Here is a 17,386-nt window from a genome sequence, read left to right as displayed (position 1 = left end):
TCCATATATGGACAGTTATATCACTGGAGCTTCCCGACCTATAAGTTTAACATATACCTGTGACAGATGCCTAACCCATACTTATAAAAACAAAAACTTATACAGCTCGGTCTAGTTTTTTTTGCGGGTTCCCTCAGGATGGAGTAGCGTAGTCTACTGAAAAAGCTATACATGTACAGGCCAAACGGCCAGCAAAAAGAACACTCTTTTGACCTCCGTCGGGCTAATGGAGCGCTATGGACACATTTATCATGTACTTCGAGAGCTTTTACTACATATGTGATAAATGTAGTTAAAAAAACAAGATGTATTGGGGCCTAATCATATTGTATCCCTTTAATAACTGTTTAGAATATGTTCCTGTGCTGCTTGACTACTCAGTCCTCTGCTGTTCTAATTTGACAATCCTACGACTGGAAATAGAAATCGAGACTCAGTGCCGGATCCGTTGTATGACGAATACCACAAACACCCAACAGACCCTATTGACATAAGATGGGTTCTGTCGTCAAGTCCAACAGGGCAAGCTTTTATCTTGTAGTGTGACAATAAAGGATGAGGAAACAGTTTTAAGTCTAGTTCCACACAGACTTTTGTGTTCTCTGTCCTAAAATTCTCTGAACAGGGCTGCCGATGTGTTTGTAAACTTAACCAGTTGCTGGTACGTGGCTATTGCCTGGATATCAACTGATCAGTTGACCAAGGCAAAATTAAGTTTGTCAATCAATGACACCTGTAAAAGCAGAGGCAGAGACAAGGAGCAATTACCCAGAAAGCCAGAGTGGGTCGCGGGCCGGAGAATGTAAAGGGTTATTCCCATCATGGACATTTATTGTCATATCTTCAGGATATGCTATAAATGTCTAATAGATTAGAGTACCAGCTCTGGGGCCCACATCTATATTGAGAAAAGGAGTCATCCGACCCACAAGCTGGCTGGTGAAGTGGCAGCTGTCCTCAGAATTATGATGGAGACTACGTGGAGAAGTGGTCAGGCATGTGCATGGCTCTCTCCATTCTGTTAAATAGGAGTTACCAAAACAGTCGAGCAGGGCATTATCGGCTGTTTCCACAACTCTCATAGAACAGAATGGAGAACTACCGTTCGTGACCCCCTGTCCATTCATTCTCTGACTGGATGAGGCAGCCTTACCAGGAGGGATAAGTGTTAGGGGAAACCTGTTCTCCAAATATGTGCGGTTCTCAGAGCTGAGACCCATACCTATCACACATTTATAGCATATCCTGTGAATATGCCATAAATGTCTGAGATGGGAATAACCCTTTAATCTTTTCTGAATAAACACAGAGCTGTTAGAATTCAATGCATTATACCAAGCTATTTTATGTGTGACCACTATTTTACTATCGTTTTAAAGGTATGAAAGTGAAAAGCGCTCTGAGCTCTAATGTGACTATTAAGACTGATCGTTGATTCATTATAGCAGGACTGAATTGAGGACTCGTTCGAGCTTGTTTTGAAGGTCACAAAGCTATATAGTGTAGGGATTGCCAGTGAGTTATGTAAATTGCACTGTGATGGCCATTTCATGATTATGGTGTATATTTGGATCTACTCTCATCAAATTTGAAATTCCAGTGTATATGCTTCATCTATCCTGTTACATTAAAAAGTAGTATTGCTTTTCAGTGACATGCATATGAAGTGCTAACCTAGAAAGTATAATTTATAAATGTCATTATGTATAATAAGTCTGTACTCCATTTTGATAGCAAGTACAGCCACAATCGTAAAATTTTATTTGCAGCTTCAGGGTAGATAATACATTCCTTTTTCTGTACAGTGTAGACCTCCTCTGAAATGATTATTTAAGTAGTTTTCTTATCCTCTAAGATAGCTGGTAGATGTCTTCATCCTATAGGCCCTATTTTGGCCGGTGCAACGAGCACAGATCAATGAGACATCATTGATCGGCGGTCCTTACTCCGATTGCTTGTCCCCATACATTATCATGTCTACAACGCGTCTCCCTCTTTACACAGGAAGATGTCCTGCCGACAACCATAATATTTCAGTTTTTTAAAACGATACGACCAGCAGATGAATGATTGTTTGCCAGTTCATCTGCTAATCGCTGCCCTATTTAGACAGGGCACTTATCGGCAACAAGCGTTCTATGAACGACCGTTTGCCCGATAATTGCCCAGTGTAAAACCCTCTCAAGGCTTCGTTTATATCTGTGTCAGGGCTGTCTGCGCTTTCCGTCGGGAACCCGTGAACGGAACCCTGACTGAAACAAATGGAAACCTTAGATTTCCGTTTGCATCACCATTGATTTCAATGGTGATGGATCCGGTGCATATGGTTTCCGTTTGTCTTCGTTGTGCAAGGGTTCCGTCGTTTTGACGAAAGCAATACCGTAGTCCCTCGTCAGCGCTGCAAAAATCTATTAAAATATCATAATCGGCACGACTACGAGAAGTGATTACACTGCTAATACTTTTCCGTCCCCACATAACCCTTTTAAAAGGTATTCCCAGAAGCAACAATTGTCACTTATTCACAGGATAGGTGATAAAAGTCTGATCGCTGGGGCCCCACTGCCGAGACCCCTACTGATCGCGAGAACAGGACCCAAACCCCCTGTTGATCCCCACTGCTCAACCGCAGTGAGGAGGACGTTAATGGGAGTGGCAGTCTATGGAAATTACGGAAACTGACAAGTACAGCACTCGGCTGCTTCTGTCAGTCCCATAGACATTAAATGGAGCAGTGGGCGCTTGCTCGTCCAGCGCTTTATTCAAGCTCTTCCTCACTGCGGGGGGTGCAGTAAGGAGGAATGGAAGGTTCATGACCCCCGTCTTTGTGATCGGTGGGGGTCTCAGGTGGCCCCCCAGTGATCAGACAATTATCACCTATCTTGTGGATTGGTAATAATTGATGAGTCTGGTACAACCCCTTTAACCATAAAACATTTGTCGCTAGGATGTCTTATGTTTGGGTAATTTGCTTTAGTCATAAAAGCATCCATTCAAAATCTTGACTGTTTGTGCAGCAAAACGTTAGGGAAGAAATATTCCCAAAATCAAATGACATCTGATAAAGTAGACTTCTCTTCCACTTAGAATGAACCTATTTATTTATTTATTTTAATTCCACAAATATTGAATACAAGCTTAAAAATTATAAATCTATTACGTAATCTATTAACCCCTTCACGACCACCCCAGGTAGATTAACGGGTTGCAAAGCTGGTCGTTGTGCCTGCAGCCCGTTAATCCACGTGTGCTCCTAACAGAGCACACAGACGCTCCCCGCAGCCCGGCATCTCCCAGTACAGGCTGCTACTAGCAGCCTTAGTACTGGGGGAAAACATCGGGTCGGATCACAGCGGTGATCCGAACCGATTAACCCCTTAATTGCGGCAGTCAATAGTGACCGCCGCATTTAAGTTCTTATAGCAACATCGGCACCCCGCTACGCGATTGCGGGGGCCGATTGTTGCGGGGGGGGGGGGGGGCAATTGCTATGGCAAATGGAAGCCTAACAAAGGCTTCCTATCTGCCATTACGTTAGCCGATTAGGCCCCGCCCGGAGGCGGAGCCTGATCGGCTTGCTGTCAGTGAACAACTGACAATTCTAATACATTGCACTACATGGGTAGTGCAATGTATTAGAACATCAAACAAACAGTTGGACCTTCAAGTCCCCTAGTGGGACTAAAGAAAAGTGTAAAAAAAAAGTGTAAAAAAAGTAAAAATAAAAGTTCTAAAAATACAATAAAAGTTTCAAATAATAACACAAAACACAATCGCCCTTTTTCCTTTATCAAGTCATTTATAATTGAAAAAAATAATAAAGCCATACATATTTGGTATCGCTGCGACCGTAACGACCGTAACTATAAAAATATTATGTTATTTATTCCGCACAGTGAACGCCGTAAAAAAAAAACTAAAAATACTGACATAATTGCTATTTTTTGGTCACTTTGTCTTCCAAAAATTGAAATAAAAAGTGATCAAAAAGTCGCATGTACCTAAAAATGGTACCTATAAAAACTATAACTCGTCTCGCTAAAAATAAGCCCTCATGCACCTCCGTCAACGAAAAAATTAAAACCGTTATGGCTCTCACAACTTGGCAACAGAAAAAATCCATTCTCTTTCCAAAGGTTATTTTATTGTGCAAAAAGTTGTAAAACATAAAAAGTGCTATAAATTAGGTATCACCGGAATCGGACTGACCTGCAGAATAAAGGTAACGTGTAATTTATAACGCATGGTGAACGCTGTATAAAAAGAATTAAAAAAATAATGTCAGAATTGCTGTTTTTTGGTCACCTTGCCTCCCAAAAAAAAAAGGATAACATGTGATCAAAAAGTCGCATGTACCCCAAAATGGTACCAATAATAACTACAGCTCGTCCCGCAAAAAAAACAGCCCTCATACCACTACGTCTATGAAAAAATTAAATTAGTTAAGGCTCCAATAAGCCAGGAAATAAAAATATGCAGTTGTGCCGGCCCGAGGGAAACATTTCTTCTGTTTCAAGTGGCGAATTATCAAGGCCCCTAAAATTAGGGAACCAGGAAGGGGAGGGCCCAAACATATCTGCTGAAAGCGAGGGTGCCCGTATTATACCAGGACAACACTTCTCAGCAAAATTCCTCAAACTGCAAAGGTGCGGAGTGTGGACCAAAAGGGGGATAAGAAAGGACACAATTTATCAGTGCAACACCGGCCTGTGCAGAAAGGATTGTGTCACAGCGTAACACACATCTATGGATCATTTTATTGTTTTTGTTTACCCCATTATTATACCACCTGACTATGCCCCTTATATACTCCGCCCGGCTTACATGTACCCCCACATTATAAACGGAAACACCAGTAAAACTCAATACAAGACTACTACAAGCAAAATCCACACTCCAAAAGCCAAATGGCGCTACCTCCCTTCTGAACCCTACAGTGTGCCCAAACAGCAGTTTACTTCCACATATATGGCATCGCCATACCCGGGAGAACCCTTTTAACAATTTTTGGGGTGTGTGTCTCCAGTGGCACAAGCTGGGCACCACATATTGGCATATCTATAGAAAAAAAATCCCATTTTCACTCTGCAAAATCGAGTGCACACCAATTTCTGCCAATCACCTGTGGTGTTAATATGCTCACTACACCCCTAAGTGAATACCTTGAGGGGTGTAGTTTCCAAAATGGGGTCACTTCTGGGGGGGATCCACTGTTTTGGTCCCACAGGGACTTTGCAAATGCGACATAGCGCCCAGAAACCAATCCAGCAAAATCTGTACTCCAAAAGCCAAATGGCGCTCCTTCCCTTTTGAGCCCTACTGTGTGCCCAAACAGCAGTTTACGACCACATATGTGGTATTGCCGTACACAGGAGAAGTTGCTTTACAAGTGTTGTGGTGCTTTTTTTCATTTATTTGTTGAGAAAATGAAACATTTTCAGCTAAAACTACGTCTTATTGAAGAAAAAGGATTTTTTTTAATTTTCACTGCCCAATTCTAATAAAATCTATGAAACACCTGTGGGGTCAAAATGCTCACTACACCCCTAGATGAATTCCTCAAGGGGTGTAGTTTTGTGAATGGAATCACTTTTGGGGAGTTTCCACTGTACTGACACCTTAGGAGCTTTGCAATAGTGACATGGTGTCAAGAAACCAATCCAGCAAAATCTGTGCTCCAAAAGCCAAATGGCGCTCCTTCTCTTCAGATCCTTGCCGTGTGCCCAAACAGCAGTTTATGACCACAAATGGGGTATTGCCGTACTCCAGAGAAGTTGCTTTACAAATGTTTTTTTTTTTTATTCCTTTATTTGTTGAGAAAATGAAAAATTTTGAGCCAAAGCTATATCTTATTGGAAAAAAAATTTTTTTTTTATCTTCACTGCCCAATTCTAATAAAATCTATGAAACCCCTGTGGGTTCAAAATGCTCACTACACCCCTAGATGGATTCTTCAAGGGGTGTAGTTTCCTAAATGGAGTCACTTTTTTGGTGTTTTCACTGTTTTGGTCCCTTAGGGGCTTTGCAAATGCGACGTGGTCTCCGCAAACCATTCCTGCTAAATTTGTGCTGCAAAAACCAAATGTCGCTCTTTCCCTTCTAAGCCCTGCCGTGTGTCCAAACAACCATTTATTACCACATGTGGGGTACTGTTTTACTCGGGAGAAATTGCTTTACAAATGTAGTGGTGCATTTTCTCCTTTTAGCCCTTGTGGAAATTAGAAAAAATTAGCTAAACCTACATTTTCTTTGAAAGAATGTAGATTTTCATTTTCACGGCCTACTTCCAATAATTTCTCCAAAAAATCTGCGGGGTCAAAATGCTCACTATACCCCTAGATAATTTCCTCAAGGGGTATAGTTTCCAAAATGGGGTCACTTTTGGGGGATTTCCACTGTTTTAGCGCCGCAAGAGCCTTTCAGACCCGACATGGTGCCTAAAATATTCTCTAATAAAAAAGGAGGCCCCAAAATCCTCTAGGTGCTCCTTTGCTTCTGTGGCTGGTGCTGCAGTCAATAAGTGCACTAGGGCCACATGTGGGGTATTTCTAAAAACGGCAGAATCTGGGAAATAGATATTGAGTTGCGTTTCTCTGGTAAAACTTTCTGTGTTACAAAAAAAATAGATGAAAAATTAATTTCTGCAAAAAAAAAAAGAAATTTGAAAATTTCACATCTACTTTGCCTTAATTCCTGTGAAACATCTAAAGGGTTAAGAAACTTTCTAAATGCTGTTTTGAATACTTTGAGGGGTGAAGTTTTTAAAATGGGGTGACTTATCAAGGGTTTCTAATATATAAGGCCCTAAAATCCACTTCACAACTGATCTGCCCCCTGTAAAAATAGCCTTTTGAAATTTTCTTGAAAATGTGAGAAATTGCTGCTAAAGTTCTAAGCCTTGTGATGTCATAGAAAAATAAAAGGATGTTCAAAAAACAATGCCAATCTAAAGTAGACATGTGGGGGATGTTAATTAGCAACAATTTTGTGTGGTATTACCATCTGTCTTACAAGCAGATACATATAAATTTAGAAAAATGCTAATTTTTGCAATTTTTCGCTAAATTTTGGTCTTTTTCACGATTAAATACTTAATGTATCGAGCAAATTTTGCCAGTATCATAAAGTCCAATGTCTCACGAGAAAACAATCTCAGAATCGCTTGGATAGGTAAAAGCATTCCGAAGTTATTACCACATAAAGTGAAACATATCAGATTTGAAAAAATTGGCTGCGTCCTGAAGGGGTTAATATATATTTATATGTATGTATTGTAGATTTTCCTATAGCTTTTATTTAATTCAGCACCATGGACAGCACAGTGATTTATAGTCTGTGATAGTTGTGACGCTGGAAAGATTCAGAATTCCCTATATGCTGTTTAACTGAGGCTGAGGAGTCACTGGCACTGTTGTAGAAACAATGTTATAATAAAATTTGAATAGAACAAACTTGATACAATTGATTTATTCAGCAATGACCTTCTGTCTATGGGCCTGGCGATCAGATAAGCATTGCAAGTCCAGCTACTGAAACCTATTGGGCTTCGTTCACACCTAGGTCAGGGCTGCGTTCCGTCGAAGCTTTCCATCGGAACAGAGCCCTGACTGACACAAACTGAAACCGTAGGTTTCCATTTCCATCACCATTGATTTCAATAGTGGCACCGGATCTGTCACCATTTAAATAAATTGTGATGGAAACGGAAACCTACGGTTTGAGTTTGTGTCAGTCAGGGCTCTGTTCCGACGGACTGAGTCCTGATGCAGATGAGAACATAGCCTTACAAACTGCTGAAGTTGCAGCTACCCATACACTTGCCCTATGCGGGAGAAAGAGACACTCTGTTAGCCCCTCTATGATATTCATGTACTGTAATAGGACACATTGAAAGGGCTTGTCTTTTTGGGAAAAGCCATTTAATGTATATCACTTCATGAATACAGAGGACTCATAAGCAAAAGTGTGCTGTGTTACTACTAGGATATTAACCTCTTCCCATCTAGGGTGCCACCAGGCCTGTATATCACTGACCAAGCCGATATTTATACTTGGAGGCCGATAAAAGTAAAAAGGGTTGTCCAGTTTTTTTTGTTTTTTTTCTTATTTGTAGAATAGGAAATCATACAGTTTTTTCTAATATACATGTATTAGAAATGCTGTTCACATACCTTTCTTATAGTACAGGAGGCACCTGTCACATTATAAGTGAAAGATCGCAGAATTTTGCCACAATTTTTCGGCAGCCGCGGAAAAAAAAGCGGAATGACCGCTTACGCCTGAATATTTCCTTAAATAATACACTTACAGTGCAACTAGTGAAATGTAAAAAAAAAATACATTTGGTATCGCAAAATTCTTAATGATCCTGATAATAAAGGTAAAATCTGATATCGGCATATTTTTTAGCTTCTTAAAAATTGTAACTTTTAATAACCATTTAGTTAGCTGATCATAGACATTAGACTTTAGTCAGTACCTGATCTGTCCATTTATGGTTGCAGTCAGGCTTCAACAGGTGCCACCTGTCAACATTTCTTAGGCCAGGTTCACATGTTGCATTTATGTTGCATTTATGTTGCATTTTTGAACTGTTCGGGAGAAAAACGCATCTAAAAAACAAATGCCTTCTTTAATTGCCCGAACATTTTGCAAAGTATTTCAGCTGTAATCTGGTTTAAAATTGAGTAGTCATAGGCTTACAGCTGAAATACCTTGTAAAACGCATGGGTGATTAAAAAATGCATGCAGTGTTTAGATGCTTTTTTCTACCCAACTGTTTAAAAATGCAACATGTGAACCCAGCTTTTAGAGTGAAATATCCATCTGCGCATTTGAATTTTTCTGGTTGAATGCAATTGGTTTTTTTAGCAGCTTCATTCCCTCATCCCACCCACATGGAAGTCGTTTTTAAAGTGAGGATACAGAACAGTAAACAAGGTGTCTTATACAGTGGGAAGGAGTGCAATTCTTCTTGTGAGGACATTATGCGATTCACCCTTGAAAATGTGTCTCTTATTGCCAGATACTAAATATGTGCTTTCTGTTTATCTGCCAGGGTTTTTAAAAATGACTACTCAAAGCATAATAACCATCATGCTACCAATGAATTCTACAGCTGGCATCCAGAACACTACACAGGATGAGGTGTGTGAAAACTGGAAAGAAATTCACCACTTGGTTTTTCATTTGGCAAATGTATGTTTTGCCTTAGGACTGGTTATTCCTACAACACTGAACCTTCATATGATTTTCCTTCGTGCTTTTCTATGTCTAGGTAAGTTTCAGTCTGAAGACTAAGGCTGGGTTCACACGTGGCGGAATTTCACTTGAATTCCGCTGCGGACACTCCGCAGCGTTAATCCGCAGCGGAGCCGTTTCTCCATTGACTTCCACTTAAATTTAGAAGTGTTCGTTTAGACGATGCGTAAAATTCCGCTGCGGAGCATAGGCTGCGGAGCGGAATTTGGTGTCCGCAGCATGCTCTGTCTGTTGCGGAGCAGTGGCGGACTGGTTGCGGACTCATGGCGGAATTTCTCCATTGACTTCAATGGAGATTCTAAATTCCGCAATGAAGTCCGCAGCTGTCATGCACATGTTATGTGTGCTGCGGATGCGTCTTGCTTTTTTAACATGACATTTCTTCATTCTGGCTGGACCTATGTATTTCTAGGTCTACAGCCAGACTGAGGAAGTCAATGGGGCTCCCGGAATTACGGGAGCGTTGCTAGGAGACGTCAGTAAATAGTCACTGTCCAGGGTGCTGAAAGAGTTAAGCGATAGGCAGTAACTGTTTCTGCACCCTGGATAGTGACTACCGATCACAATATACAGCAACCTGTAAAAAAAATAGAAGTTCATACTTACCGAGAACTCCCTGCTTCTGTCTCCAGTCCAGCTTCCCAGGATGACGTTTCAGTCTAAGTGACGGCTGCAGCCAATCACAGGTTTAATAGGTGAAATGCTGGTGACAGGTTCCCTTTAAACTAAAGCAACACCTTTTAAATAAGGTGGGCTGCACTATCAGCAAATGTAATATATAGTATTTGTTTCCTATTTTTTCTCCTGTATTTGTTACTTTACATACATATATGCGTGTGTATATATATATATGTATGTGTGTGTGTGTATAAATATACATATACTTATATATATATATATATATATATATATATATATATATATATATATATATATATACACTACCGTTCAAAAGTTTGGGGTCACCCGGATAATTTTGTGTTTTCCATGAAAACTCACACTTATATTTATCAAATGAGTTGCAAAATGACTAGAAAATATAGTCAAGACATTGACGAGGTTAGAAATAATGATTTTTATTTCAAATAATAATTTTCTCCTTCAAAATTTGCTTTCGTCAAAGAATGCTCCATTTGCAGCATTGCAGACCTTTGGCATTCTAGCTGTTAATTTGCTGAGGTAATCGGGAGAAATTTCACCCCATGCTTCCAGAAGCCCCTCCCACAAGTTGGATTGGCTTGATGGGCAATTTTTGCGTACCATACGGTCAAGCTGCTCCCACAACAGCTCTATGGGGTTGAGATCTGGTGACTGCGCTGGCCACTCCATTACAGATAGAATACCAGCTGCCTGCTTCTTCCCTAAATAGTTCTTGCATAATTTGGAGGTGTGCTTTGGGTCATTGTCCTGTTGTAGGATGAAATTGGCTCCAATCAAGCGCTGTCCACAGGGTATGGCATGGCGTTGCAAAATGGAGTGATAGCCTTCCTTATTCAAAATCCCTTTTACCTTGTACAAATCTCCCACTTTATCAGCACCAAATCAACCCCAGACCATCACATTATCTCCACCATGCTTGACAGATGGCGTCAGGCACTCTTCCAGCATCTTTTCAGTTGTTCTGCGTCTCACAAATGTTCTTCTGTGTGATCCAAACACCTCAAACTTCGATTCGTCTGTCCATAACACTTTTTTCCAATCTTCCTCTGTCCAATGTCTGTGTGCTTTTGCCCATACTAATCTTTTCCTTTTATTAGCCAGTCTCAGATATGGCTTTTTCTTTGCCACTCTGCCTTGAAGGCCAGCATCCCGGAGTCGCCTCTTCACTGTAGACGTTGACACTGGCGTTTTGCGGGTACTATTTAATGAAGCTGCCAGTTGAGGACCTGTGAGGCGTCTATTTCTCAAACTAGAGACTCTAATGTACTTGTCTTGTTGCTCAGTTGTGCAGCAGGGCCTCCCACTTCTCTTTCTACTCTGGTTAGAGCCTGTTTGTGCTGTCCTCTGAAGGGAGTAGTACACACCGTTGTAGGAAATCTTCAGTTTCTTGGCAATTTCTCGCATGGAATAGCCTTCATTTCTAAGAACAAGAATAGACTGTCGAGTTTCACATGAAAGCTCTCTTTTTTTAGCCATTTTGAGAGTTTAATCGAACCCACAAATGTAATGCTCCAGAATCTCAACTAGCTCAAAGGAAGGTCAGTTTTATAGCTCCTCTAAACAGCAAAACTGTTTACAGCGGTGCTAACATAATTGCACAAGGGTTTTCAAGTGTTTTCTAATCATCCATTAGCCTTCTAACACAGTTAGCAAACACAATGTACCATTAGAACACTGGAGTGATTGTTTTTGGAAATGGGCCTCTATACACCTATGTAGATATTGCATTAAAAACCAGACGTTTGCAGCTAGAATAGTCATTTAGCACATTAACAATGTATAGAGTGTATTTCTGATTAATTTAATGTTATCTTCATTGAAAAAACTGTGCTTTTCTTGCAAAAATAAGTACATTTCTAAGTGACCCTAATCTTTTGAACGGTAGTGTATATATATATATGTAAAAATGGAGCAGCACAGTAGAATGAAATACCTCACGTTCAGAGAAACGACCCTTTTCCTCAAGGTTATAAACAAAATAGGCAGGGAAACAGCACTCCAAAAAAATTAGAGATTTATTCACCAAACACCACCACAACGTTTCACCCTCTCTATGAAACAGCTCTCATGGAGAGGGTGAAACGTTGTGGAGTTTGATGAATAAATCTCACATTTTTTTGGCGTGCTGCTTCCCTACCTATTTTGTTTATATATACAGATTAATTTATTAACAAATAGTCTGATTAATAGATAAATGCTTCCAATGGTATTCATGTGGTAATAACTGAGCAAGCAGGGAGTGTTATAATGTTTGGGTGCCTGTACCTTGCGGTTGAGAATCGCGTGGAAAAATTTAACGTAGTTTTATTGCAAATTGATTTCAATGTGCTTCACCTGTACAAGCCGCGGCTGCGGTAAAACTGTGTGGCACACTACCGCAGCACTGACACTATGTACAGGCACTTTTAAGGAGTCAATGAAACGCACAGCCCGTTTACAGCAGGACACCATTATGCAATCCGTCACAGTATAAAAATAACAGATCCGTCAACAGCAACATGCTGAAAATGGTAGGTTTTATATTTACTATATAACCAATGCTAAAAGTTCCCTATTAAAAGATATTCCTAAATATATTTTACAATAAATTTGCGTTTCTTATATCTATAAATGTATGTGTGGTGAAAATTATATCATGCTCTCCACTTCAGCGACCTTATCCTTTCTCTCTTAAATACAGATTATTCTTTTTCCTTTAATTATATGTCATTCACTTTGATCTGTGTTTAGTGACTTTGCATTCCAAACTTTCAGATTGCAGTGAGAAAATATAAATAGGTCAGAAAATTATATTTGCCGGATTAAATGCCAGGGCTTGACACAAGATTTGTGGCTTGGTAGAAATCCTGAAAATTATAAACCATAGATCAGAGGGCCCTTCAGAAGTGACATATTTCTCTGTTGATATTTAGGACATTTGACAGCTATGAGTGATTTAAGTGAAAGCTATTTAGTGATACTTAGTATGTGGTATATTTCTGTAGTGTTCAGGCAGATTATATATTAATTAAGTTAAGGAAATATAATATTTATTAAAAAGTAGCCTATTTTATATCAATTGTGCCCAAGGTCCCTTCCAAGTAAATTGTTCCACTTCAGGATTACTTGTTTATCTCCTTCCTTTTCAGATCCTGGTTGCTCTTCTTGTTCCTACAGGATGTTATTGCTCACTGCTTATGGCCCAGGCAAAAATTTGATTGCTGATTTCTAAAATGTTCACATCGAACTATTTTTGTATCCGGATTCAAGAATATTCTCCGCTACATACTATATGCAATTGGCAATGGGGATGTAAAAATACACTCTTCAAAGAGAACCTTTCACCTACCCATACATGTGCAGATGAGTGCAGCATGTTAGAGGCAGGGCTGCACAAACCCTGGAGCACTTTACATTTTTTTCCTACCCTCCTCCGTTATTTAGATATCGGTGCTGTTATATTTGGCGCCCAATATTTAAATAACCCTCTGAACTGTCAATGGGGCGTGTAATGGCAAGGGGGCATGTAACATGGCTGTGACACTGTCCAATCAGCTATGGACAGTGCCACAGAAAGAGCTAGAGAGAGGAGAGTGTGCACATGTAAAAGCTAAAGGTTCTCTTTAAAGAGTTTTTTCAATGACACTTATGGCATATACATAGGCTATAGAAAACAGTTGTTTTTATAACTCCCATAGGCTATGATGAAGAGAGTCAGCAGATGTGCTGCCAGCTCTTCAGTCCTCTCCGCTCAGCTCTGTCCTAAGCAGGCAGGGCTTGGGACTCCCGTTTTCATGATCGGTAGGGATCCCATTCATATTCCATAGATGTTGATGGAAAAATCTCTTTAAATTGTCTTGTATATGTTGAGAATAGAGGAATTGATGCTCATAAATTGCTGCTGTTTTTAGTACCTGGCAACCCTAGATGCTCTTTAATGACTTTGACAGGTTCTGAGCCTGGCTTCAACTCTCCATAAGAGCCTATGTTACATGATTTTGTTGCCTTCCCCTGTTGGTTCTCTTTTACTTCCCAATCTTGAAGCCATCCCCCTATAGCCTTTTTTCCATATGTATTTCTCTTACATGTGAGTATACACTATATGGACAAAAGTATTGGGGCACACCTCTTAATTATTAAATTCAGGTGTTTCATTCAGTCCCATTGCCACAGGTGTATAACATTCAGCACCTAGCCATGCAGTCTGCCTTTACAGACATTTGTGAAAGACTGGGTTGTTCTAAAGAGCTCACTGAATTTGAGAGTGGTACAGTAATAGGATGTCACCGTTGTAAAAGTTAGTTTGTGAAATTTCTTCCCTCCTAGATATTCCACGATCAACTGTGAGTGATATTATTGCAAAGTGGAAGCGTTTAGGAACCACAACAACTCAGCCACGAAGTGGCAGACCACGTAAAGTTACAGAGCGGGGTCGCCGAGCGCTGAGGTCCATAGTGCATGAAAGTCGACAATGCTCTGTGGACTCAATAACTGCTTCCTCTAGCATTAACATCCACACAAAAACTGTGCCCTGGGAGCTTCATGGCATGGATTCCCATGGGCGAGCAGCTGAATGCAAGCCTTACATCACCAAGCACAATGCCAAGCGTCAGATGGAGTTGGTGTAAAGCATGTCACCACTGGACTCTGGAGTAGTGGAAACGTGTTCTGTGGAGTGACGCATCATGCTTCTCTATCTGGCAGTCTGATGAATGAGTCTGGGTTTCGTGAATGCCAGGAGAGCATTACCTGCCTGACTGCATTGTGCCACCTGTAAAGTTTGGTGGAGGAGAATTAATTCTGCTGGTTTGTTTTCCAGGAGTTGGCCTAGGCCCCTTAGTTCCAGTGAAGGGAAAATGTAATTCTTCAGCATATAAGACATTTTGGACAATCGTATTCTTTCAACTCTGTGGTATCACTTTAGGGAAGGCCTTTTTCTGTTCCAGCATGACTGTGCCCCAGTGCACAAAGCAAGGTCCATAAAGGTATTGTTGGGAGTTTGGTGTGGAAGAACTTGACTGGCCCCCACAGAGCCCTTCACTCAACCCCATCAAACACCTTTGGGATGAACTACTGTATAATGTTGATTGCGAGCCAGGCCCTCTCATCCAACATCTGTGTCTGACCTCACTAATTCTCTTTTGGATGAATGGGCAAAAATTCCCACAGTCACACTCCGAAATCTTGTAGAAAGCCTTCCCAGAAGAGTGGAAACTGTTTTTACAGCAAAGGTTAGGCCAACCTCCTATTAATGCCTATGGATTTTAAATGGGATGTCCTAAAATCTCCTGTAGGTGTAATGTGTAGGTGTCCCAATACTTTGTCCATACAGTGTGTGTATATACAAAATATATATATATATAAACTGTGTTCCAAATTATTATGCACATTGGATTTAAGTGTCATAAACATTGAATTATTAGTTTTTCAATTAAACTCATGGATGGTATTGTGTCTTAGGGCTCTTTGGATCATTGTAATCAATCTCAGACACCTGTGATAATTAGTTTGCCAGGTGTGCCCAATCAAAGGAAAACTACTTAAGAAGGACGTTCCACATTATTAAGCAGGCCACAGGTTTCAAGCAATATGGGAAAGAAAAAGGATTTCTCTGCTGCCGAAAAGCGTGAAATAGTGCAATACCTTGGACAAGGTATGAAAACATTGGATATTTCAAGAAAACTTAAGCGTGATCATCGTACTGTGAAAAGATTTGTGGCTGATTCAGAGCACAGACGGGTTCGTTCAGATAAAGGCATAATGATGAAGGTTTCTGCTAGACAAATTAATAGGATTAGGAGAGCAGCTGCTAAAATGCCATTGCAAAGCAGCAAATAGGTATTTGAAGCCGCTGGTGCCTTTGGAGTCCCGCGAACCTCAAGGTGTAGGATCTTCCAGAGGTTTACAAGTGTGCATAAAGCTATTATTTGGCCACCCCTAAACAATGCTCACAAGCAGAAACGGTTGCAGTGGGCTCAGAAATACATGAAGACTAATTTTCAAACCGTGTTGTTTACTGATGAGTGCCGTGCAACCCTGGACGGTCCAGATGGATGGAGTAGTGGATGGTTGGTGAATGGCCACCATGTCCCAACAAGGCTGCGACGTCAGCAAGGAGGTGGCGGAGTCATGTTTTGGGCTGGAATCATGGGGAGAGAGCAGGTAGGCCCCTTTAGGGTCCCTGACGGTGTGAAAATGACCTCTGTAAAGTACGTAGAGTTTATGACTGACCACTTTCTTCCGTGGTACAAAAAGAAGAACCGTGCCTTCCGTAGCAAAATTATCTCATGCTGCAAAGAATACCTCTGTGTCATTGGCTGCTATGGGCATAAAAGGAGAGAAACTCATGGTGTGGCCCCCATGTTCCCCTGACCTCAACCCTATTGAGAACCTTTGGAGCATCCTCAAGCAAAATATCTATGAGGGTGGGAGGCAGTTCACATCAAAACAGAAGTTCTGGGAGGCTATTCTGACATCCTGCAAAGATATTCAAGCAGAAACTGTCCAAATACTCACAAATTCAATGGATGCAAGAATTGTGAAGGTGATATCAAAGAAGGGGTCCTATGTTATAATGTAACTTAGCCTGTTAAGTTTTTTTTTATTGAAAGAGCTTTTGATTTCTGTAAATATGACCTCCTGAGGCTGCAAATTCAACAAATTACCATTTTAGTTCTCTTTACAACCTTTAAAATGTTTTGATCTCTGTTGTGCATAATAGTTTGAAACAGTGCACTTTGAGTTTTTTACTTCTCAAAAAAAATCTGTTATCATTAGGAGATTTGTTCAATAAAATTCGCATTATACTCCAACGGTTGATGGCTTGAAGATTATACTGACTGTCATTTGCATCGACTATTTAGGAAAATCAGCGAAAAATAACATTTGCATAATATTTTGGAAAGCGGTATATATATATATATATATATATATATATATATGTTTAAAATGTGATTTATATGTATTACATTATTTTACTCGTATGTCTTTATATCTCTCTCACTGTTAGGCAGAATTCACATGGGGCGGATACGCTGCGTAAAAGTGGTTTTCGAACGAAAAAACGCACCAAACTGTGGTGCAGTTTTTCGCGGGAAAACTGTAGCACTTAACCAGCCTGCTAGCAGGCCGTCCTCCTGGGGTGACGTTTCATCCCAGGAGACCACTGCAGCCTGTGATTGGCTGCAGCGTAGGTCACATGGGATGAAGCGTCAACCCAGAAGGCCGGCCTGGAGGAAAAAACACAGACTCCTGGGTAAGTATATAATTTTTTTAATTTTATTTTTCCAGAGTTGCGTTTTGTTGCGGTGGAAATGCTACGAACCCGCCACACAAAAAAGGCAACAACTGCAAGGGTGTGGATGAGATTTGTTTTCTCTCATCGACTTTGCTGCTACTGTATTTGCTGCGGATTTTCCTGCAACAAATGCCGTTACAGAAAATCCTTAATATTATGCAATGTGTGGACTAACCCTTAGTTTTCTTT

General features: G+C 40.5%; 1 protein-coding gene across 4 annotated transcripts in view; it reads left to right on the top strand.

Annotated features, from left to right (window-relative positions):
* POPDC1 (popeye domain cAMP effector 1) overlaps nt 1–17,386 on the top strand; it is an 81,099-nt gene that overhangs the window by 24,022 nt on the left and 39,691 nt on the right. For all 4 annotated transcript variants that reach the window (XM_075862217.1, XM_075862216.1, XM_075862218.1 and 1 more), the window contains exon 2: nt 9,059–9,277. In XM_075862217.1, the coding sequence (XP_075718332.1) occupies nt 9,070–9,277 (208 nt within the window). In that variant the 5' untranslated portion in view covers nt 9,059–9,069. The remainder of the gene's footprint in view (nt 1–9,058; nt 9,278–17,386) is intronic.

The sequence above is a fragment of the Rhinoderma darwinii genome, chromosome 4, assembly GCF_050947455.1.
Source record: "Rhinoderma darwinii isolate aRhiDar2 chromosome 4, aRhiDar2.hap1, whole genome shotgun sequence".
NCBI lineage: Eukaryota > Metazoa > Chordata > Amphibia > Anura > Rhinodermatidae > Rhinoderma > Rhinoderma darwinii.
The sequence above is the reverse complement of the archived record's forward strand: the minus strand, read 5'-3'. Positions and strand labels throughout refer to the sequence as shown.